Here is a 25,746-nt window from a genome sequence, read left to right as displayed (position 1 = left end):
CTAAATACACAAACGCTATCAAAAATTGTAAATCGTTAATTTTCCGTGAGATTCTTGTAGTATATATATTATAAAATAATTTTAACAAATGTTCCACAATGTATTCACAATAATTTTCACAACTGTTCCACAAATTATTCACAATAATTTTCACAAATATTCCACAAAGTATTCACGATAATTTTCTCAAAATTTTTTTCACAAACGTTCCAACACCCCTTTTCCTTTTAAGATATCCCAGCTCCTTGACACCCCTGATGGGGAAAACTTCTTGTCCCCTCCCCCAAATACAAATTCTGGAGCTATACTCATGGGTGCTGGGGCAGACTGACTTCATTAGAAAAGTATGTTCATATACGACATGTTTGCTGACATACGCTTGGATGTTTGAAAAAATTGATTTCTTTGACAGGAAACTCTTTTTCTTTGGAACATCAACCCAGGCCACATACTTAATTTGTACAGAGGAGATTTCTTTTCAGTCCCATAGCTATATGAATGGCCGAGATTTAAGAGTGTTTGTAAAGATTCAAGAATCTTAAAAGCAGATGGGGGACAATGGGATAAAAATTTGATCTCGTATTTAAATTTTTGTTTGGATAATGAGTTTGCAGAAACTCAATATGAGTATTGGGTAGCACTCCCATTGACTTCCGGCTAGTCTTTTTAAAACAGGATGTCTCAGAACGACACTAGATTTCATATAATTAATTTGCTCCTCCCACTCGGGAATTACTCGGAATTCTGAAACATATAAATAAAAACACGGGGGCTCAAGATAGCTCCTTGAGGAGGACCCCTGGTAATAAGAATAGTATCCCCTTTTGTCCTGTTTAGTTGAACGTTAACCTTCAAGCATTTAGAATGGACTTCATAAAATTAATGAAAGAGTGAGGAAAATCTAGGCTATTAGAATCCTCAGAAGTTTATTGTGTGTTACATCGCCATAGGCATCTGATCGATGAAACAGGGCAGTCGTTGTGGAATGCCTACTTTTAAGAGAGTTACTAGCATCAATTTCCAGGCCGGTAGTGTTCTTAATGGGGCTATGGCCTTTCCTGAAGCCCGTTTACTCTTTTGGAATGACATTATTAATTTTAATAAAACATTCAACACTTGATAGAAAGTGCCTTTCAGGAATTTCACTGGGGGCAGGTAGAACACAGATAGGTTGGCAAGATTTAGAGTCATTAGGTAGATTAGAGAGTTTCAAGACCGGAAATAAAAGGGCAGTCTCCCAAGCATCTTTAAGTTTTTTCAAATAGCACTATAAGAAACTGAAAAGAGGATTATGTATAACATCTTGGGACTCAAACATCCACTTAGTATAAGAACCATTATGTCCTGAGAAAGACTTAATATTAAGGGCTACATTGAATTCATCTTACGAAAAGGGTTTCAAGCAAGCACTTTTATGCAAAGAATCATGTGCCAAACCACAAAATGGATTCAACTTCAGAATTATCAATGATTCTTCTTGAAACCTAAGGTCAAAAAGAGATCGTGTGGAACGTTGGGGCTGAATATGCGCAGTACAGTGACATAAACGGGCACTAAAAGCCTGTTTTATTTAAAAACTGTCATTCCAATTCATTCCTCTCTTTCTAAGTTTAATTAAGGAATGATGTTGGTTTCTATTATTTTATTAAGATTATTATTTTATTTATTTTATTAACATTGTATTGCTGTATTAATGAATGAGTCCTTCCCCGTTCAATCATGTTAAGGAACAATAGAAACTTGTTTAAGTAGAAGTAGCACGTTCTTAAGGTCCTTATCATTTCCTTAACTTGGCTGGACAGGGAAGGAATTATTTGCTGTAATTCCTAAATAAAACGCCATTAAATGTGCTTATGCGTCTGTAGGGCCGAATCGCGGACGCTACGCCAAGAAATCTCCTGCCTCGATTTATTTTTCAGTGTGGTTACCGCACACAACCTACCTTGCCGGTGCATCCCACATGCTGTCAGTGAGTGACACTGAAAACGTCAAAAAGTGCTACTATAAATTTGCAAAAGTTTTACTGGACATACCCAAGCGTTATAAGAATTCCCGCCTTGAAAAATAGTGTTTTAAAGAGCCATCCAAACAATGGTCTAGCATTCGAAATAATTCAGTGCTAAAAGTTAAATTAGACAGACAACGTTTCTTACCTGCATGTATCTGAGTGTCGTGAATTACAATGAGTATTGTATCTTTATCTTTTTGAAGCTGGTTTCTTTTTATTTTCTTTTTGTAGTGCTCCACTATAATCTATTTTTGTAGATGGTGGGTGAATAAACTTTATTATTATTATTATTATTAAAGCAATAAAAAAAAATATTCTACTTTCGATAAATAAAGTTAATAACATTCCTTCATAAAATTTAAAATGTAGAGAGTGAAATTTATGGTTGATTGACGCTTTCTTAATATATTAATTAAAGAAAAAACAAGTTTTTTTTTCAACTGAAAGTAAGGAGCAACATTAAAACTTAAAAAAAAAAATTAATCCGTATATTAAGAGGTTGCCCCCCTTCTCAATATTATTTTACGCTAAATATTTTTGCACTTTAAAAAAGCTTTCTATTCTAGTTAAACGGTCCTGGTGTTTTAGAAGTCGTTCTTAAAGAATTGGAACAAACAGTAAAACCTCAGCGTAAAGTGCAAGGTATTGAAGAGAGGGTAACCTTTTCATATACAGAATACTTTATATTTGTATTGAGTTTTAATGTTGCTCGTTAATTTCAGTCGACTAAACTTGTTTTTTTTTTATTATTTAATTTCTGATCGTTTTTAAATAGTGCAGGTAAATCTGGCTCGCTCTTTATAAAAAATTCCCTCTCCTCACGGGAAACTCCTCCGCAGAAAATTCCTTCTACGTAAAATATACCCCACCCCCTAGATTTCCTCTGGGAAATTCTATTCTCGCTGAAAATCCCCCCTTAAAATATGTTGCGAACGATTCAGCCTAAAAAATTCTTCTTAGCATACTATCATTTAAAAAAGACTTTAATTTCTAATCATTGTTCCGACCACTCCGAAATCCCCCCCCCCCCTTCCTTAAATTTGTTTTCCTGGAAATCTGAACCCACTAAGAATTTCCTCCGGATGATTCCTCGGAGCATCTCCGCATGCAAAATTGAGTTGGTAAAGAGAAAGTATGACAAATAAAAAGAGTTTCGAATAGAAATTTTGCCAAATCCCCCCAGTAAAAAATTCTCCTGGAAAGTCTACCAACTTTACAGGAGAAATTTGGATAATCTTGATACGCTAAATCTGATAGTGTAATTTTCAAAGATGGTTTAATTTTCAAAGATTCTTTGACTTTTAGGGTTTTTTTCCCCCCTTTTTATAAAATCAGACAAATTCTCTTAGGCTCGTAACCTTTGATGGGTAACACTAAACTTGATAAGTCTTATATGTTTGCAATCAATATAATAAGTCGATTCTTTTGGTATATTTATTGATATCAAAATTCCGCTTTTTAGAGTATCAGTTACCATTGAGCCGCGTCGCTCCTCACTAACAGTTCATTACTGTTTGAAAACAGGGCTTAAACCAGCGATAAGACTGAGACATCTGTATGAACAAAGAATTTTAAAACTCAAATATTTTGTTGAAGAAATAAAAGGAAAAAACAATTATGCTACTGCATGTGTTTATTGTTTGACTGAGATTTTAACGGGTTCTATACTTTCTGTTCAGAAAAGAATAATAGGCTGTTGAAGGTTACCTTTTTTAGAGTTGAATAGTTATTATTTCACATAGGCTAGCCAACTGCTTTTTGACCATTATTTAGCATATTTGATTTTTCATAGCCTAGGCTAATCACTGAATAGTCTAGGTCTGTTCAACTAAAAAGGGTGAAATTATAGTTTAGCTACTTAATAAAGTGAATATATCACTCAAGGCCTTTTTTATGCTCTTTCCAAGTATAATAGCCTAATCATTTTTGTTGGAAATGAATTTTACCCCCACCCCTACATACCAATTCAGGGTATATATTTGCACATTAGGGGGCTGGGTAACCTCCCATTTACATCAGAAATAAAATTTGCCACCCCCCCCTCCTAATGTACAAATATATACCCTGAATTGGTATACATAAGGGTGGGGGTAAAATTCATTTCCAATCAAAATGATTATTATATTTGGTAAGAGCATAAAAAAAGGCATGGGATAGGTAAAGTTCTACGAAATCATATTATTGAGTTAGGACAAAAGTGAATACACCATTTGATGCCTTTTTTTATGCTGATTACAAATATAATAAGCATTTCTATCAGAAATGAGTTTCAGCCCCCCCCCCCCTATATAGGCCAATTCAGGGTTAGGTTAGGTAGGCTATAGCCTATATAGGGGGGGGGGCTGAAATTCATTTCCGATAGAAATGCTTATTATATTCATAATCAGCATAAAAAGGCATCGAATGGTGCATTCACTTAATTCCTAACTCAATAATATGATTTCATAGAACTTTACCATGGTATATTCACTTTACTTGCAGACTAAGTCAATAATATGATTTGGTAAAAATTTACCTTTTACTAGGCTATCTTGGAAAGGGGTTAGGTTAGGAAAATAAAACCTATTGAAATTTTGACAAAACAACTTTTTACCTTAATTTTCAGTTATCAGTTTCTTTTTGGTAAAATTCTACTTTAGTTACTTTTGGCTATCTTGGAAAGGAGTTAGGTTAGGAAAATGAAACTTTCAGGGATGGGTCTACAGGCTGAAATATGTTCCAGGAAGGTATTTTGAAGTACCTACAACCACTCCTCCCTGTAGAGGGTCCTGAAACGTGCCTACATGAAAGGGTCGATACCTATTGAAATTTTGACAAAACAACATTTTACCTTAATTTTCAGTTACCAGTTTCTGTGTCCAGTTTTTTTGGTTCTGAAAATGCAATTCCTGTTATTTGGTAGAACTTTAAGCCATATCAATGTTTTTTTTTAATTTTGGAAATGTATTTGTAAATCTTTAAAACCTTATAATTAGGGATTGAGCAAAGTTGTGAATCTGAAAACAATTTTGCTGTACTTCATTTAAGCAGAAGATCCTTTTTGCAAGATTTCATTTTTATAACACACAGATTTTTAAAGGTCATCAAAGGTCAGGACCCTCTGGAGGGAGAAGGAGTGGAGGTGAGTACTTCAAAATACCTTCCCAGGACATAATTCAGCCTGTAAACCAATCTCTGAAAGTTTAATTTTTGTAACCTAACCCCTTTCCAAGACATTCAAAAGTAGCTAAAGTAGAATTTTACCTTCTTTTTCTCTGGTTTTAGTTGTGGAAATGCAGTTCCTGTTATTTGAGTAGAATTTTTCAGCCATATCAATGGTTTTTTGTCAAAATTTAGAAATGTATTTGCAGATATATGGAACCTCATAAAATGGGTAATTTTTTGTGGTTCATATTATTCATCTAAAAATAAAGTGAACATACCACTCAATGCCTTTTTTATGATCTTTACAAATATAATAATCACTTTTACTGCAAATGAATTTTACCCCCACCCCTATATATAGACTACCAATTCAGGTTATATATTTTCACATTAGGGGAGTGGGGGTAAAATTTATTTGATGCAAATGAGAGGTAAGTTTAAACTTCACCCTCACCTCCCCCTAATATGCAAATATATACCCTGAATTGGTGGTAAATTTTTTGCAGTTCATATTATTGACTTGCAAATGAAGTATACATACCACTTGATGCCTTTTTTTATGCTCTTTCCAAATGTAATAATCATTTTTGTCAGAAATGAATTCTACCCCCACCCCTATTATACCAATTCAGGGTATATATTTTCACATTAGGGGGGGGGGGGGTAAATTTTAAAATTACCTCTTATTTACATCAGTAATAAAAATTACCCCCCCCCCCCGAATGTGCAAATATATACCCTGAACTGGTGTATATAGGGGTGGGGGTAAAATTCATTTCCAACAGAAATGATTATTATATTTGAAAAGAGCATAAAAAGGCATTAAGTGGTATGTTTACTTCATTTGTAAGTCCATAATCTGAACTGCAAAAAAAAAATCCCTAAAATGGGATTAAGCAAAGTTGTGAAGCTGAAAACAGGTTTTTTGTACTTCACTTAGCAGAAGATCTATTTTGCTAGGTTTCACTTTTATAACACAAAGATTTAAAAGTCACTGCCCTCTAGAGAGAGAAGGAGTGGAGGTAGTTGCTTCAAAATACCTTCCTGAGAAATACTTTAGTTTGTAGACCCATCACTAAAAAATTTATTTTCCTAACCTAACCCTTTTCCAAGATAGAGAAAAGTAGCTAAACTAGAATTTTACTGACTAGATAAATATAGCTTTCAGGTATAGGATCTATGCTATTGCTAAATTGGGTAGAACAGCAGTGTTGGGTACAACAAGACATTATGATTATGTTTTTTGATAAATTTATCAAATGTTTGATAAATTTATGGCACCACTTTAGTGGTTGGCAACTTCTAAAGGAAATTTGTTAAATCAATCAAAGTAGTAGCATAGCCTATCATTAGATTACTTATTTCATGTTATTTCCAAATATCATAATTGTTTTTTTGAAAATATACCCCCCACCCCACAATGGTCCCAGATATAGCTCTAAAACATAGTAAACTAAAATAAAACACTAAATAATGATTTTTTTTTTATTTTAATATGCAGAACATTTCTATAAAATCCAATAGGCTATTACAATAATCACTAAGACTAAATAGTAAATTTGCAATTTTTGTAAATATGGAGTAGTCCATATTTCTGACCAACAAATAAAGTGAATATACCACACAATGCTTTTTTATGCTCTTTCTGAATATAATAATTGCTTTTGTTGCAAATTTAATTTCAAGCTTTTTACAGACCCTCAAAGATGATATCCTTATCTCTTATTTTATATATGGCTTGTATCAGTTTACCTGTAAATTAAAATGACAGTGATAAAATTGAGAATCAATAAATGCATGAGAAATACATAATAGCCTATTGGATATATATTGGGATAAATTTATAAAGGTTGGGTTAAAATTGAATTTGCAACAGAAACAGTTATTGTATTCAGAAAGAGCACAAAAAGGGCACAAAGTGGTATGTTCACATTATAGGTAGGTCAGAAATATGGACTGCTCAATATTTACTGCAGTTTTCAACATAATTTAGCTAGAATAGGTAAATTTGCAGTTTACAACATAATTTAGGATGAAAGTGAATATATCACTTGGTGCATTCTTTATGCCCTTTCATAATTCTTGCTTCTGGGGTAAATTACATTGTGACCCCTTAAAGGGCTCAAACCAGCCCATAATAGCTAAAAGTTTAAAAACATGTTTCTAAAAAAAATCAGGAAAAAAAATTGTTATTTTCCTTAATAGTAAAATGTTATTCTAAAAACGAAAACATATTTTTAAACTTTTGGTTACTATAGACTGTTATACCTTTTGGGGCTTAAACAAATTTGCAGGTATTTTTTGAAAAAGCTAGATACCCTTCAAAAATGACATCAGTTTTGCTCTGGTGTCATTTTCAAGGGGTTCTGGGCTCTTTTAAAAAATTCCCACAAAATTGTTTTCAAAATAACATTTTACTATTAACATTAACGAAAATAATAATTACTATTCCTAAATCAGCTACAAGTTGCTATTTTCAGCAATTTTTTCTCAATATGCACTTTTTTTAGAAACATGTTTTTAAACTTTTGGTTATTGTAGACTTTTTTACCTTTTGGGTCCCCATTTAGAGCTCAAAATGTGATTTTCCCCAGAAGGAAAATCACATTAAAGAGCAATCTCTGGGAAAATTCTTATTTGAAAATTTGACCAAAGATATTTTTTTTTTTCAGTTTATTGGGCTGGAAAGAAATTTGTTTTATGGAAAAAAAATTTTAATAATTGATTTATTTGTTTGTTTTTTTGGAAATAAATTTTTAATAACTGAATAAGAGCATAAACTAGGCTTCATGTAATGTATTTCCTTTCATCCTAGCTAAATTATGTTGAAAATTAACATCACCCTAGGATGAAAGTGAATACATCACATGATGTTTTTCCTGATGCTCTTTTGTAGTTCAATAATGGTTTTTGAGGAAAATTCCATCTCAAGCCTTTAATTGGGTCCCAAAAGGTAAAACAGTCCATAGTAACCAAAAGTTTACAAACATGTTTAAAAAAACTGATTAGTAAGAAGAAATTGTCATTCATAGCTGATTCAGGAATGGTAATTATTATTTCCATTAGTTTAATAGTAAATGTTATTTTGAAAACAAATTTGGAGGAATTTTTAAAAAGAACCTGACACCCCTTGAAAATGCCACCACAGCAAAACTGATGTCATTTTTGAAGGGTGTCTAGCTCTTTTTAAGAATTCCTGCAAGTTCATTTTCATAATTACATTTTATTATTAAGACTAAGGTAAATAATAATTACCATTCTTGAATCAGCCACAAATTGCATTTTTCTTTTCTCACTAGCCACTTTTTTAGAATCATGTTTTTTAACTTTTGTTTACTATATGCTGTTTTAAGCCTTTTAAGGGCTCAAAATGTAGTTTCCCCCAGAAGTAATTGCTTAATTATGAAAGGGCATAAAATAGGCATCAAGTGATACATTCTGTTGCATCCTAGCTAAATTTTGTTGTAAACTGCAAATTTACTGATTAACTTAATAAGATAGCTAAGAAATAGACATACATTTAGAATAAGAATTTCATCCTGAACCCAATAACCCCATTTCATCCTGAAAACTCATTTCTGTTGTAACTGAACTTTATCCCCATCCCCTAACATTCAAATGTAGCCTACCCTGAGTTGTATATATGCACTGAATTCTCCATAAGTCACCACATCTGGGTAATTAAGGTATAAAAGATGTCCTTCTGGAGAAAGGTGTGTTGGAACATATGTGAAAAATACAAGCCTAAATGTGTTTTCAAGATATGTAAACATTAATTTTGGTAAATTATTTTATAATTGACACTGAAAACTCAATGGAAAAAAGTAAAGGTGGCAAGTGCCTGCTCTAAGTCTTCAATAGCTCATTTTCCTTCAAGTGGTAGTGAAGAAAAGTTACTATTCAGCAAAGATGCTACTCAGTTAATATCAAACATTACACAATACATAATAACCAATACACAATGATAAAAAAAAAAATTAAATTTAGTGTTGATGCATGGCTTTTGCTAAAATTGTCAGTGATGAGTTGCTACAGACAACAGTAGTGTAGTGCAAGCAAGCTTTTGGGTGGGTGATGCTGAATTTCATCCAACATTGGCTTTTTTTTACTAGCTTCACTGCTAATATTACATTGCCTATTCCCCTTCTACCTCCCTCATCTCCTGCACCCAGCACAGGAGACTAACTCTTGCAGTTAAACTACATGTTATTTTATGCGTACTATTTAAAGCATACCATATATTATATACGTAACCTAAACTAACCTAGGTACCTTTTCCCCCTTAAACCCCAAAAACAATCGTTTAAATATTGTAACTCATTGAGAAACCACGGCTTTGCAGTCATTTGTGTACAGTGGTCTCTTGAGAATAGCCTGTTTGACAGGTTTTTTGTGACTGGTTTCCTTATACAATATATAGCAGTGTCCACATAACGCACCAATACGAAAAAAGCTTAAGAAATGGAAATATGAATTCATTTAGCTAAATGGATCTTACTTTGTCAAACAATCTGTTTATCTTGATTGTTTTTTCTCTCATATCTTAGCCTGGTGTAAAAAATAATCTCAACAGGGTTATTGTGGCCCCATCAACCCCCAACTCTTTACACTGTAAGTTTCATTCTTTTATTTCCAATTCTTCCCTAATGAATGGTATTAGCAGAAGAAGAACTTAACAAAAAGTTTGATTTTTTTCAGTGCTCATTCGATTGGAAATCAAAAGTACAGTGCACTTTTTAAGAGTTACAAGTGATCGAAGGGCTTCCAACCCACCCTCTTTTTTCCCCAAATACATCCGATCGATAATTTTGAGATGACCAAGTTATTTCAAACAGTTCAAAGGTTAAATAAATATGCCTCCATGTTAGCCCCTGGTGCAAGGGCTGTAAAATGCAAGTTGCCTATTGTTAACAAATAAGGTGTTTTTTTTATCAAGAAAAGAGGGCATGTTTGATCCTATAAATAAAAAAAAGCATGGAGCAGCTAGTCCCCCTCCCACGCTCATTTTTCACCAAAGTCACCCAATCAAAACTGAGATAACCATTTTGTTCAGCATAGTCTAAAAATCTAATAACTATGTCTTTGAGGATGACTTAACCCCCCACAGGCCTTGGGGGAAGGGCTGCAAGTTACAAGCTTTCCCCATTGTTTACATATAGTATTGGTTATTGGGAAGTATACAGACGTTTTCAGAGCAATTTTTCTGGTAGGATGGGGTCAGGGCAGTCACATGAGGGATATTTCTATGGGGGAAGGGAATCTTCCATGGAGCATTCCCCAGCATTATTTAAAAAACGATCAGAAATTAAATAAAAACTACTTCTTTAACTGAAAGTAAAGAGCTGTAGTGATGAGTTGCTACGGACAACAGTAGTGTAGTGCAAGCAAGCTTTTGGGTGGGTGATGCTGAATTTCATCCAACATTGGCTTTTTTTTTACTAGCTTCACTGCTAATATTACATTGCCTATTCCCCTTCTACCTCCCTCATCTCCTGCACCCAGCACAGGAGACTAACTCTTGCAGTTAAACTACATGCTATTTTATGCATCATGTCATTCAGTTATGCTTGATTTGGAATTGGTGTCATAGGAAACCAAAAATACACCCTTTGAATTCCCATTAGTGAAACCTAATACAGGACCCCTCCTTGAACAAGAAGAAAAATTACTTTTATGTATAGGCAGCACTGACATGGCCTCTTTTTTTATGCTGTTTTTTTTTCTTTGTCCCTGTCAGGGCACTGAAACATCATAGAGAACTGTTTAAGGGACATTTAAAGCTAATCTTATCATTTTATAAATTTGACTTGCTAAAGCCATCATAAAGTGTCATATGGTACTCTAAAAGTGCAACTTAGGTGTCATTTCTGGAGAGGAAAGGCTAGGCCAGACACATAGACATCATAGACAGTTAATTATGGGCTCATTTATAAACAATTTTTTATATTTAATGACTTTTGTAAATCAACTTGAAAAGACAAATGTAAAGTGCCATATGGCACCCAAGAATTGTAGTTTGTGTTGTTTTTCATTTTTTTTAAATGAAAATAACAAAAAGGAGTTTTGTCCAATGAAAAATTCCACAGAGAAATCTCCATGGAAGATTTCCCCTACTCTGTGGCAAATTTTCTCTGCATATAAAGTAATGATCATATTTTTAATTTAAAAGCATTTGAAAAATAAAGTTAGAATTATTAACTTACCTATCAGGCATTGTTTGATAAAGAGTATCCAGAAAATGTGAATAATTTTTTGGCAGCATTACAGCAGATACCTTGGATTATTTAAAACTTGTCAGGGATACCAATTGGAGAGGAAAAATTGACACCAATAGTTTGAAAATTTCCTTCCCCTTGTATCTTGGCTTAGAAAAAAAAAACTAAATCTAGAAAAACTATGCAAAAGTTTTTCTTGTGTGAATCAGCACACAGGGAGTATACATTTTTTGGGGGGGGGGTACACTTAACATTGTTTTATGTCTAAGATTTCCTTCACAAGCAAAGCTTGGTTCCCTAGTACTGCATGTTAAAACTGATAACAATAGAAAAAGATTATATATTGATGCTGCTTACATGTGTACAAAATTTTTAAATGTGAGAAAAATATGCATATATTGTTCAGATTTGCTATATCCATTTTATGCAGCATGTTGATACAGAGGTAAATATCCCATAAGTAGTGCTGGCATTGCCTGAAATGTGACTAATTTCAGTAATAATCCTTAATACATTGATGTCAATTCTTTTTTTTGGAGCTGGTTAGAAGAAATATATAGAATAATGAAAATTACAAGAAGTCAGCATGGCATTATAAATAGAAGAAATTCTACATTTTATTTGTTAGTATATGAATCCAAAACATAAAAATAGGATGTTATTAGCACTTTTTAAGCATTTCAATAATAAATAAAAGAATTTGGAGAACTATTTGAGTTTTTATTAAATATTGAAATAAAAATTGAAACAATTAAAGGGTTCTTGGAGCAGACCCCCCCCCCCCCTCTCGTAATCCTTACCAACTTTCATGATCAAACTACAACCAATTTGACCTATCTAGCTATAGTACAAATATTATTTAAAAAGCAGTAAGTTTCATCTTCTTTTTTAATGATTTTTTTTTTTTCATTCAAAAAATTATATTCACCATATATCTTCCTTCTTATTTTTCAGTGATTCCATTTCTGTTCTATTTGCATATATAGAGGGTGTATTCATACCCACTTCCAAAAGTTTTAAAACAAGAGAATCTATAGGGAGTATAAAAACCTTCAATATCAGGGGAAAAATTTGACCTGAGAAAATTTTGCAAAAGAGGGAGTATAGAATATTTTTTATAATTTGGCCATTAACTAGGCTCACCTATTTTCTTTATGATAAGGTCCCAGGGTCTACAGTATAGAATCAGTGTTCCATATCTATGGATTTTTCTGTAGTTCTGTGGGATTTGATGTCTGTCTATGGATAAAAGAATACAGTTGCAGAATCTACGGAATACCTATGGAAAAACTGGAATCCTATTGAAAATGTCTGGCTCATTTATTTTCAATCATATATATATATATATATATATATATATATATATATATATATATATATATATATATATATATATATATATATATATATATATATATATATATATACTAAATATACAAATATCTTGCAGAGAGACATGTTTTTTTTGCACAGATAAAACTACTAAAGAAATAAATAATAAAATAAATATATAATCAATCAATGAAAGACATGACGAAGACAAAAGAGAAAAAAATAGGAATCCTATTGATATATATATATATATATATATATATATATATATATATATATATATATATATATATATACAAATATCTTGCAGAGAGACATGTTTTTTTTTTCACAGATAAAACTACTAAAGAAATAAATAATAAAATAAATAGATAATCAATCAATGAAAGACATGACAAAGACAAAAGAGAAAAAAATAGACATAATAAAGAGTCACATTCACTATTTCCTTATAATTATCCCAAAATCACCAGAGAATTCTGCTTCAAAGTCTGATTTTGATTTGATGTTAATATATTAACATACCCAAATTTTGATGCAGTCTGGTCTGCAGTTTTTTTTTGTCTGTGGTATTTGGCATTGACACATTTTGCTATGAGGGCTTTGGATAAAGCCTTTACAAAAAAGACAAGTTTAGAGAAACTTACTAGCCAGCAAAAGAGAAAAAAGTTTCAAATCTGGCCAAAATTCCAATCTTGTAATTGTGAACAATTAGGACAAAAGAAGCTGCCAGGTTTTTGTGGTCATGTACTTGGAACATGAGACTATTGTGGTAACTAGTGGCTTATGAAAAATTATATTGAATCCAAAGTACCATCCATGGATTCTCTATGGACAGTTTTCAACATTTACCAGATTACAAAAAGGAGCTAGTTGAAACACTGCAAAATTGGAATTCTCAAAGGCAGTATATTTGCCCAAATGTTAATGTGGAACATATTGCAAAGTGTAATGGATCTCTGTTTTTTTTTTCAGGTTTTTTTATATTGAAAACAAGCATGGGTTGATTAGATGAAAACAGTAAAGAGCAAAATTGAAACTTAAAACTTACAGCAGTTTTAAAGTTACTTCATAAATTGTAGGGTAAAGGCATCATTGATTTGACAGTTTGTGTAAAAAAAAAAACAGTTTTTCTACTCTTGGAGGCTTAATTTAAATACTTTTGGTTTGAAAAGGGTTTCAGTATGTAGGAAAATGTCTAGGAAAATAACTGTTTAATTAGAAGTTCGAAGTTATACCAGAAAAGGGTACAAAACTCTAACTTTCTGGAATTGGAGCATTTTCACCTACAAATTCAACAGAACAGAAAATTGCCCATTTTCAAAGTAAGTTGGAACCCAATTCAACACATGTTGAAATACTTGGAGAATACTTGTGGGCAGATCCTGGTGCATTCAACATGCCTATTAATTTTACTTTATTTCTTTGTTTCTCTTCCACTTTGTTTTATATGTTAGCATGTAGAAAGCAATTCAGAAAATGAAAGCAAAAAAGTGAAAAAACCGTCTCCAGTATAGAAACAAAATTGGATAATCATATGGAGTGTAATTGTGTGACCTAGGTCACATTAGTCTCTTCTTCTTTTCAATGTTGCATATATGCCACAAGAATAGCATGTCCAAATGCTATGTGGAATGGTCCACTTCCCCTCAGCTTTATCAGTCCAGCAAAGATTTCTTTGTGGAAACGTTGTCAACATTTGGCCATTTCAAAATTAATCTGCCATTTTTGTCCACCTCAAATATTTTAGTTTTGAATATCCTTTGTCTGTAATGTCTAGAGTCCTTGAAATATATATGTTCTACTTAATACCATCAGAAATTTGTGACACCAAGGAATTTAACATGTTTCACTAGCATTTTAGATGGGATAGGGTGTAAGAAAATGGGAGTGGATTTCATGAATTTTAAGAAGTTTATTGTCATTATATTTGGGTTAGTGGAATTTACTTTCATATGCAAATTTTTAGTTTCATCAGAGCATGGGTAGGATTTTGAGGGGGTCACTTTTGATGTTTCTATGACATACTTCAAGGATCAGCAGGTCATATACATTAACACCTTTGAGGGAATCTCTTACTAATTTCATTAATCAATTCTAGATATAAGAGTGGTCCTAACAAGGTTTCTTGAGGAATTCTATGCTAAGTAGAGAGGGGTTTGGGGAGAATATTTTTGTATTTTACAATTTGGGATCTATTTGAAAGAGAACATATACAAAATTTATTAAGAGAGGGTCTACTTCAGTGTTATTCAGTGATAAATGAATTAGAATGTTGTGATCAACCAAGTCAAATGCTGAAAAATATGAACATAAAATTAGGCCAAGCAGCAGTTTCTCAGATGATGGAAAAATCTAGCATTAAATCAGTAAAATTACAATTAAAAAAAAAAAAACTGTTTTTTTAATGTTTTTCCATGTGAAACATTAGGCCTGTTTTTCACTCATCAATCTTACATCTTTTGTCAGAAAACGCTTAAAAGTGAAATCATTGAACAAAGATCTTACATCTTTGGTCGTTTTTGTGCAAACATCTTTCCTCATTCTGATCTAATAAGCGGTCTGAGAACAATGATGACTAGATCATCAATCTCCTCTGGTCATTGTTTTGTAAATCAAAACAATGGCCTTCTTCACACTTTTGCTAACATTTATGAGTTTTAAGATCTCATAACAGAGGTGAGTTAAAAAACAATCGTCTTTACAAAATGATCTAAGATCTTTGTGCTAAAAAAACGGGCCTATTATTAGAAATAATTATCATCAAAATCTCTCATTGTTGAGAAATTACCCATAAATTCAACAATTATGTTTTTGTCATAGGACCCTTGAATTTTGACACTCAATTGTTTTTCATCTGTTTAAAAAAAAAAAAAACTAAATAACTAACTAAAACTAAATATAGTCGATCAGCTGGGTACCCAGAACAATCTTTAGGCAATTTCTCTAGAAAACATCTAGCAAATTCTCATCCGCTTTTCAGAGCACCCATGCTTCAGAGCCATGTTTGACCACTGTCATCACTATAGCTTCCAATATTCTAATCTTGGTTTGCAGACTTATCTTTGTATTCTTCAAAACTTTTTTTTAACTGTGAAGTAACACCCTGAGCCTTGGCTATTCTACTTTTAAGGTCTTCACTGCTCCCGCCGTCTTTACTAATAATACTACCAAGTTAAGTGAAGCTGCCCTGATCAATCTTTTCGTTACCCAACGTCACCTTTTCATCTTAACTTATTCCTAGCCTTAGTGACTTAGTCTTCTTGGCATTAAATTTCAAACCTATTCTAGCACCCTGAACTTGCAAAACCTCTAATAGTTCATTCATTTTGCCCGCACTTTCATCTAGGATGCTTAAATCATCAGCATAATCAAGGTCCAGGAGAGATTTTCCTCTTCATTTGATTCTGTGGTCTCCCATTGCCTTTCCTGTGCTCGTTAAGACATCAAAATGATGCTTATAAAGGGGGATAGAACACAACCCTGCTTAACTTTGTAATAGATTGGGGAATAACTCTGGAATAGATAGATGGAGGAGGAGCATGCATAGCTGTGTTGGCCTCAGATAGCTTGGTGCTGCAGTGAGTTGTTACTAGTAGTAGTTTACATGTTCAGTGAATTTTCAACAGAGTCACCTATATTTTGACAAGGCCTGTTGCTGTCTGTAAAAAATTTCGACAAGGTTACTATAAGATATTCTCAAAAGAAATAAATCTCATGACAGAAGCCAATATCTTCGTTTGAATTTGGCTGAAGGAACATTTTTAGTTGGCCTGGTGTTCCACTACATTAGACAAGAATTTTCGACACTTGGAACATAGTTTTGTCAATATAATATTAGCTGCCATTTTAATTTAATTTTATCAAGAAAAAACCAACGTGGCTACATTTTACAGAAGATCAGATGCATCTTGACGCATTGGAGCTAATCCCAACTTTGTTTGTGCATAAAAATAACCAAGTAATGACAGTTTCAACATTACATAGCTAAAAATTGTTGGAGCTCATTTTGTGTTGAAAACAGGAAACTGATTGAATTGAACATTCTTTTCTTATATGGGTGTATTGGATATAGTGTCCACATTTTGCATTGTCAAAATATAATGATGGCTTCAAGAGATGGTGTTCCAAGTTACAACTAAGCAGAATTATCCTGTCATATGACCAGCCAGTCAGAAAAATTGCCCCCCTCCCCCCAAAAAAATGGCTAGTGATGCCTCTGTATATAGTACTTCCTATTTTAAATGCACTGATTGCCTCAACTTGCACTTCAGAGAAAAACTAAGGTCCATATTAGATCTATTGGGCTCTGTGCCAATGATGAAACAATTTAGGTGGGGTTAACATCAGTAGATGGTTGATTAGAACAAACTTTTCCACTCATATTTCCATGACTTGTTATTCTTTTCTTGTCTTCATGTCTGGACTTGAAGGTTGCAATTGTGGGTGAAGTCACCATTTCAGCTTGGAGGCCATTCTTATCATTGGCAACATGCTCAGAGAAGAAATGTTACTATGCTCATGAGTCAACAGAACATTTGACCAGCTTTTGTGAGTTGCCTCTTGTATGGTGCTGACTTGAATTTTTGGTAATGAGGGTGTTATTTTGTTGTGCATTATACTTGTAGGTTAACTTTATGTCTCCATGGCAGCTGCAAGCGTTCCTTTATCTTGTTGTATAGAAGATCTTGTAGGCCATTTATACACTTTGTGGCATACCTCTGAACTCCTACAATTAAGCTTGTATTCTTCTCAAAGAAGGCGAGGTAAGACAAGTTCCAAAGTTAAAAATATGTCTGACTATAGCCTTACAGAGCCATAAAAAGACTGTGCAAGAGCAGCTCGTTATTGTCCATTTGAGGGAACTTAGGCTTGAATTTGATATTGCTTATTGCCTGTGGATGTATAACTAGTTGTTCGTCAATCATTACTCCTAGATCTCTTTCTTCAAGACCTGCCTTAAGTACCGAGTTTGAAAGTGAGTTAGGATTGAACCTGGCATATTGGTGAAAGGAATTGTTGCTACTAAAGTGAAGGATGCTGCACTTTAATATGTTAAATTTAAGCTGTCTATCCTGTGCCCATGTTTGGATCTCATGAAGGACACTCAGCAGACTTCGCCAGCGGTTGTAGTAGACTAATTGCAAATACAAATTTTAGCTTGATGGTTTGGACTGGGGTAGTTAGGGTTGGCTAACTAGTATTTAGGGAATCTTTTTTTGTGGTGTAAATAAAACAATCACTACAATATATCCTCTTATTACAAAATATATTCATAATGATTATTGTCAGATAAAAGACTTAAAATTATTTACAAATCAAGGCCAAATTTTTATCTTAGATTATTGATCAGCAGCTTCGATTTTATTTTGATTTGTTTTGGTATCAAGCAGATGTCAGTGGTTTTTGGTCTTTATATGAATTTTCTATTTTAAAATTGTTGTTGGCCATTTTTTATGCAAACAGATTTTTGGTGTGCTAGAAATAAAAATTATCCTATTGCAAATGCGAAAAAAAATGATAAATTTCTAATTCCTCAAGGCATGAACTTTATTCCTTGAAGGTGTATTTTTCTTGAGTTATGTGACTGTGAGTCAAACTACCTTTGTTTAAAGTTTTTTTTTACCATTTAGTAACTGGTACACTTCTTAAGTGATGCATGTCTAGTAGTAGAACAAATAAAAAAACATACCCTTCAATTTGAAAGTCATTGCTGAAATCTGATAGTCATCTATTGCAAATGAACGTATTGGTATGCTTAAGTATGGTAAAAATCTGTTAAAATTCTCTTGTAATACAAAAATTAGATAACAAAAAAAGAGATAATTATCATCCAATATTTTTTTTTTTTTTTGTTTAATGTAATAACCACTGCTATTGCATTTGAGAGTATGTTGAATAGGGAATCAAACAGTATATTTCTTGTTTTGTTGAATGAAAAAAAATTAAATTGGGTTTATTCATGCTTTTGTATAGTTTGATTCTCGTTTGATCCTAAACCTAGTGCTAATTAACCTTAAAGCTCTAAGAACTTTTTGTACTTAATTTGTGGTATTACTTTTAAAAAATACTTTTTTCACAAAATAAGTTTTTCAAAGAAAAGTAAAGAGCTCCACTAAACCAAAAATGTGCAGAAATAAAGCCAAATTATCTTCCAAGTGTAAAACTACCACAAATTACCATCAATAAATAATCAAACTCAAAACGAGCAGATATTAACATGAGTAGGGCTGACAACAACCATGCCTTCTCAAGACCTGAACATAATTTGCACTTTACTGAAAGCAACATACATTTTAAATGTTTTCTCTTTTCTGACTTTAATAAATAAAAAATTATGAAGACTTAGCGCAATAAATATCAGCATATGTATATTAAACTGGCAAGCCATGTTCATTTTTTTTTTTTTTCAGTAAAGTGCAAATCATGTTCTGGTCATGGGACATGGGAGTTATCAGCCCCACTCATGTTAATTGCTCGTTTTGAGTTTGACATGGTTATTTATTTTAATTTATGTTTGTTATGGGTTTGATTTATTTATGCCCTCTGATCACTTTTGAATCTTAAAAAGGGGACTAGAACTTCTAATTTCCAATCGAATGAGCCCCCCCCCCCTCCAAAGTTTATACAACCAACACTTCCATAAAAACCTTATATGTTAATGATGGGCCACTAGTATAACTTTTAGCCCTTGCCCTGAGCACTATGTAGGGTTGTTGTATTAGTAGTAGTAGTAGTAGCAGTATTAATAGCAGTAGTAGCAGGTACATGTTGCCTCTTGGTCAGTTGAACAACTCACTCATGTTGCCCCGGAAGTTTCATCATGATGCAGCAAGTCATTCCGAAAATATTACTGAAACGCCTGTATCAGCAATCATTATACACAGAGTATGTTTTGATTTAGTTCAACTTTACCCTCAATATTTCCTCAGGTGTTCATTTCAATATCCTCAGCTTTGGCAGTACTCGCTACAAAAGCAATAGTTTTAGTGTTAGTAATAGCAGTAGTTGTGGTGGTAGTTGTAGTAGTTGCATGAAAATATTGCCTTTCTGGTCAATTGATTATCTGCCTTATCATATCCTGAGTTATGTCCTTTTGACAACCTGTATACACATAACATGGTTGAATTTAGTATAAAACTCCCTCAACAATCTCTGAAAGGCTCACCTGAATTCTCTTTGTCTTCGTGGAAAGTAAAAATCAAACATCCATACCTTTCTCATAAACATATTCTATATGTAAACAATGAACGAATTGCCTAACTTACGGCCCCTGAGGGCTGTGTGAGTTGACATCCCTGAAGGCATAACTATTAGATCTTTCAATAATGTTGAAGAAAATAGATTACTCAAAATATTGATTGAATGTTTCATTTGGGAAATGATAGGCGTGGCGGGGGCTGGTTCCCCTCCAATCACTTTTAACTCTTAGAAACGGTGCTATAACTTCCAATTTCCAATCAATAGAGCTCCATCCAAAGTTCATACAACCATCTATTCCACAAAAAACTTTTATGCCCCCAGGACATAACTTACAACCCTTTCGCTGGGGCTCTGGGGTATCTTTTTCTACCCTGGAACTATTTTAAACAAAATGGCTATATCACAATTTCAATCAGATGTGTTTGGGTAGAAAAGGGCGTCGGGGGGGGGGGATTGCTCTCCATCACTTTTGGCTCTTAAAAAAGCAACTAGATCTCTCAATTACCAGTCAAATGAGCCCCATCCAAAGTTTATATGACCATCCATTCCATAAAAACCTTATGTGCCCCCAGGGCATAACTTACAACCCTTGCCCCCAGGCTCTGGGGGGTTGTTTCAACCCCAAAGGCCGTGTTATATAATTTTATGGAATATATTAAACAAAATTGCTGTCTCAAAATTTCTATCAGATACATTTTGGGAAAAGAGGACGTGGGGGGGGGGGGGCTAGTTGCCATCCAATTACTTTTTACTCTTAAAAAGGACACTATAACCTCTTATTTCCAATCGTATGAACCACCTCCGAAGTTTATACAACCACCCTTTCCATAGAAACCTTGATGATGGGCAACCTGTATAACTTATAACCCTTGCCCTGAGGGCTATGGGGCACTGTCATCCCCAAAGACATATTTACAGGACAGAGGGGGCTAGTTACCCTCCTATCACTTTTTGACTCTTAAAGGGAACAAGAATTTTCAATTTCCAATGAAATGAGTCTCCTATAAAGTTTATATAACCACCCCATTCATAAAAACCTTATATGCCCACAGGGTATAGCTTACAACCCTTGCCCCCAGACTCCGGGGAGTTGTTTTGACCCCAAAGGCCTTGTTGTATGATCTTCGGAATTTTTTTTTAATAAAATAGCTGTCTCCAAATTTTTATTTAGTGTATTTAGGGAAAAGAGGACGGGGGGGGGCTGTTGCTCTCCAATCACTTCGACTCTTAAAAAGGGCTCTAAAACTACTGATTTCCAATCAAACGAGCTCCCCTCCGAAATTTATATGGTCACCCCTTCCATAAAACCTTATATGCCCCTGGGTTGCCCTGAGGGCTGTGGGAGGGGGGGTCATCCCCAAAGACAAAATTACAGGATCTTTCAACTATGCTGAGAAAATGGCTATCTCAAAATTTTTATTGTATGTGTTTGGGGAAATGATGGCGCTGGGCAGGGGGGCTGGTTGCATTCCAATTAATTTTTACTCTTAAAAAGAGCTCTAGAACTTTGAATTTCCAATCAAATGGGCCCTTTTCGAGGTTTCTATGACAACTCCTTCTATACAAAATGCCTTGGTCTGAAAAAAAAATAAGAATACTTTGTGCCCACATCAATGTTTACTTAGGCAGCACTATTGCACTGCCTATAATTAGTGATACTTATGTTCTAAAAGACAAAATTTTCAGGTTAATTTATGGTTTAAGACTTATATTAGATAGAAAAAAATTTACTGTTTGATTTCCCATACAATGCTTTTTTGGAATGTAATAACCACTAATGTTGGAATTGCATCCCAGTCCCAACAGGGATGGATATAGCCCTAGGATGCATACAAAACTTTGCTGATTATGTTTAGCTCTTTTTTTAGACTGGCTTTATTTGGTATTATGAACCAGTTGTTGATGAAAAAAGATTACAAAAATAATACAAAAACCAAAAAAGTCAGTATTTTTTTTCTGTATAGCTAAGGGCTATGTCCAGCCACATTAAGGAGGTGGGGATGTGATCGTAACAGGGATTATTACTCCATATCTCCACTTTGTCCTTAGCCCTTCTTGTTAGGTTTTAAGATTCTAGAAAAATTGGTCCTATTTTTGGAAAAAAATTCACTTTGGTCCATAATCTAGGTCAAATAATAGGAGCTACTTTGTCAAGGCTAATAATATAAGAAATACAAACTCTTAAGCCAAAATTGATTTTTTTTTTTTTTTTTTTTTTTTTTTTTTTCAAAGTTGTATACGAGCATAGAATTTACCAGCTACCAATGGGTAAAAACATAATTTAGCTTTAAATAAAGATAGTTTGAGTTGCTCTGTTCTAAAATTTAAGATTTATATTCAACTGTTAAAAGCAAAGACTGGATATTTAGAAGATTTTAACCTCCATTTAAATAATATCATCACGTAATATTTTATTGCCCCAAAATTGCCCTATTCAACTGTAAAAAGCTAAAACTGGAGATTTAGAAGATTTTAACCTCCATTTAAAGAATATCATCAACTAAGCTTTTATTGTCCCAATCTTTGTGATAAGTTGTTCATCTACCAGCACCTCCAAAAAAACCTGCTTTTCTTGCATATGTTTATGACCCAATAAAGGGTTGCTACACTATTACTATAATTAAGCGCAGTTATCATCTATTGATAGAAATCTAGGAATATATTATATCTTCGAGTGTACGAGTATCAAATACTTAAATTGATTCAGTTGTAATTTAAAAGAAAGGTAAAATTGTAGAATTGGTGCTTTTTGCTAACTTAGAAGGTTAATGAATCATTCAGCTTGAAAGACTAGATTAGTAGCAGATGTGGTTCCTGAATTATCCTGGGGTGTTTGCCCACAATTAAAAGTAACAAAACTAATCATTCATAGCATTAACTCAGTTAAATGCTTGTTTAATTTACTGGTAAGTTCAATGTATGTCACTCTCAGAATAACAGCCACTTTTTTTGGAAAGGAATCAAAAAGTCATGTAGATCAGTCTGTCAAAAACCAATTTTTCTCAGAGGACAAAGAATATCATTGGTTGAGTTGATCATAATATTTTGCCCAGTATATTTAGTAATGCTCATACTTGGGGACAATTTTTCCAGTATGAGTTTACGCGTATCTTTGCAATCAGGGCTTTCATAAAAAAAAATCTAAGCTGTAGTTTTGGATGTGTTATCATCACATGTCAAACTCTCCTGAAACAAGTTCAAAACTGGATAAAAACAAAGTGCACCAGCTTCTCTTCTGCCATATCCTTCAAATAAGCTACCAAGAGTTTGTAAACAAAGCAAAAAAAAAGTCAACATGTTTACCAAAACTGTATCCCTCAGCTAGTAACAAAGCAAGTTATCATATTCTATAAAAACTGCTTCTGATGCTCAAAGGTCATAGCCTAGTCAATGGTAATGACACCAACTTAACACTTTTGCCTTTTTAGAGCTGTTAAATTGCTCTAAAAGGCTGTTAAATTCCTATTTATTTGTATTAGGTAATGCTTTTGTGTAAAAAGCAGTTGCTTGGATATCTTGCCTTTAGTTTACACTTTTTCTTTTTATAGGAGTTTGGCATCAGATGGAAAAAACACTGTTGGATTTAAATCATGCATCTTTAGAAGAGCTTGCAAAATTATCTGATATTGGAGAGAAGAGAGCTGAAGCAATCATAGAATACCGGAAAGTATGTACATCATATGGCTATAGGGCTGTAAGATATTAAAGGCAGTTTGGGTCTCTACAAAAAGGAAAACTATAATTATTGAAAGATCTTTTTCAGCATTGAAGTTTTGCTAGATAGTCCTGTAGAAATTCCCACTAAAATGCTTTATGGGGTTAATAATGGTGCATTGCTATAATATTTCGCATTGTGTACTATATATTGGCGTATATATATATATATATATATATATATATATATATATATATATATATATATATATATATATATATATATATATATGTATATATATATATATATGTGTGTGTGTGTGTATTTAAAAGTCAGTGGCCATAGAAACAAATAAAATCAACAAATCGAAGAAAAAAATGCAAAATTGAAAAAGTTGAACAATAATACTCAACACATTCAAATTATATCTTCCGTGCCTCTAAAACTTTCTCTATGAAACTTTCTACCGCAATGATTAGGTCCCTGGAAGAAGTCTCAAAAATACCTGGAAACAGTGGTGCATCTGCACGAAAAAAAACAACTATTTCTCAAATTCTTCAAACTTTGGCAGTTACTCATAAAATGTTCCAGATCATCCCCATACTCCCCACAAAGAGGCCAAGCACACTTACCTCCCGACCCATCTTCGTCATGTGAATCCCAGTGTCTTCGACGCAGCAGCACACAATTTGCTGACACCTGCAACCAACAATTAAGCGCCCCGTATAATAGGTTAAATCTCAAGTAAAACTCCTCTTCATACATAACTTTAATCTGTTTATAAAAGCTTGGGATACATAACTCCTCAACACCAGTAAGCTGATCCTGAATCACCTGGTCCCGAAGGCGCGATTCCAATATATCAAGGAAGTCATCAGGTTTACAATGGGGACCCTGACCCTCATTTCATGCCCACGAAAAGCCAGCATTATCCCGCAGGGCTTTACCTGTTTTGGCCATATTAATTTTTGAGAAGAATTCAACATCTCATTTTAAGCCGCCTTTGATAGACAGTTATCGGGCAAACGTGATATCTGTAACCAAAATTTAATCATCTGTATATGGCCCTCTTATGGCGCAGATTCGGTAATTCAAGGTCACCTTTAAGAACGAAACTACTAAAATTAGTTTGTAGGCCTACTACTTTTTAAATACATAAACTGCAGAGACTCCAATTGTCTCACCTTAGCAGCCCCTCAAAACTCACAACCATGGTTGTGAGGATGGGCAACTGGTAAGACTGTAGTCATGAAAAGGTACTTATGCATCTTCATGCTCCCAATTCCCATTGTCTGTTTTTGTCGGAGTAGAGCACATGCGGCTACCTTTCCACAATAAATTATTAATTTAATGTGTTGGGTCCACTCCCATTTGCTGCAAGCACGAATCCCAAGTACTTATATCTGGGGGCTAATATTATTGACTCAACTTTATAACTAAATGAGAAACTATGATGTCCTTTGGGCTTCCTACTATGGGTGATGACAATCTCTGTCTTGGATGCGTTTAGCTCCAATTTCTTCAATTCAAAGTAAATTTTGGCTAAATTCGGGGGAGTTTGAATCTTCTCGGCTGTTTTGGCCACTAAAGCTGCATCATCAACGAACCATAAACAAGATAACAGGGTATTTGCTAGTGTGAAACTGGAGCCCATCTCTGTTCAAGGTACCCTGTCAATTCATTAACATACAAAGTGAAAAGCTTCGATGACAGCATACTTCCTTGGCGGATTCCTCTGAAGGTTCTGAATGGCCTATATATACCTTGTTTGGCAATGATAACTACAGATAATGTAATCTCATACATACTAATTAATTATTTAATAAAAGGCCTAGGTATCCCAATCTTAACAAGGTAACAAAATAAAATAGGCCTAGCAATGCAATCGAATGCTTTTTCGATCTCCAGGAAGGTGACATAAAAATACCCTTTACCCTGCAATATTTTCCTATGAGAGCTAGGAGTGTAAAAGCACGATCTGTTGTTGGATAGGTTTTCTGACATCCATCTTGTGTTTCACTGTTAGTGTTACCCTTATCCAGCCAGCACCCTAATCTAACGTCTAAAACGTTTTCCAAGAATTTGCTAATATTTGACACTAGGCTAATTGGGGAATAATTACTATGCATCAGGTGGACACCCTTTTTAGATAACGACTTTAAAACTGACGTATTCCACGCTGCTGGCCA

The 25,746-nt window shown here is 33.7% G+C and overlaps 1 protein-coding gene across 1 annotated transcript in view; it reads left to right on the top strand.

The window, feature by feature from the left end:
• The first annotated feature begins 3,613 nt into the window (after positions 1-3,613).
• The window catches only part of LOC148953144 (F-box/WD repeat-containing protein 7-like), a 53,891-nt gene continuing 31,758 nt past the window's right edge, over positions 3,614-25,746 (top strand). Inside the window, exons 1-2 of the mRNA XM_089088327.1 lie at positions 3,614-3,710; positions 23,451-23,569. Coding sequence (XP_088944453.1) covers positions 23,465-23,569 — 105 coding nt within the window. The 5' untranslated portion in view covers positions 3,614-3,710; positions 23,451-23,464. The remainder of the gene's footprint in view (positions 3,711-23,450; positions 23,570-25,746) is intronic.

Source organism: Artemia sp. Qi Xiang Cuo, chromosome 4 (assembly GCF_049724085.1).
Source record: "Artemia sp. Qi Xiang Cuo chromosome 4, ASM4972408v1, whole genome shotgun sequence".
NCBI lineage: Eukaryota > Metazoa > Arthropoda > Branchiopoda > Anostraca > Artemiidae > Artemia > Artemia sp. Qi Xiang Cuo.
Note: the sequence above shows the minus strand (reverse complement) of the source record. Positions and strands in the feature narration are given on the sequence as shown.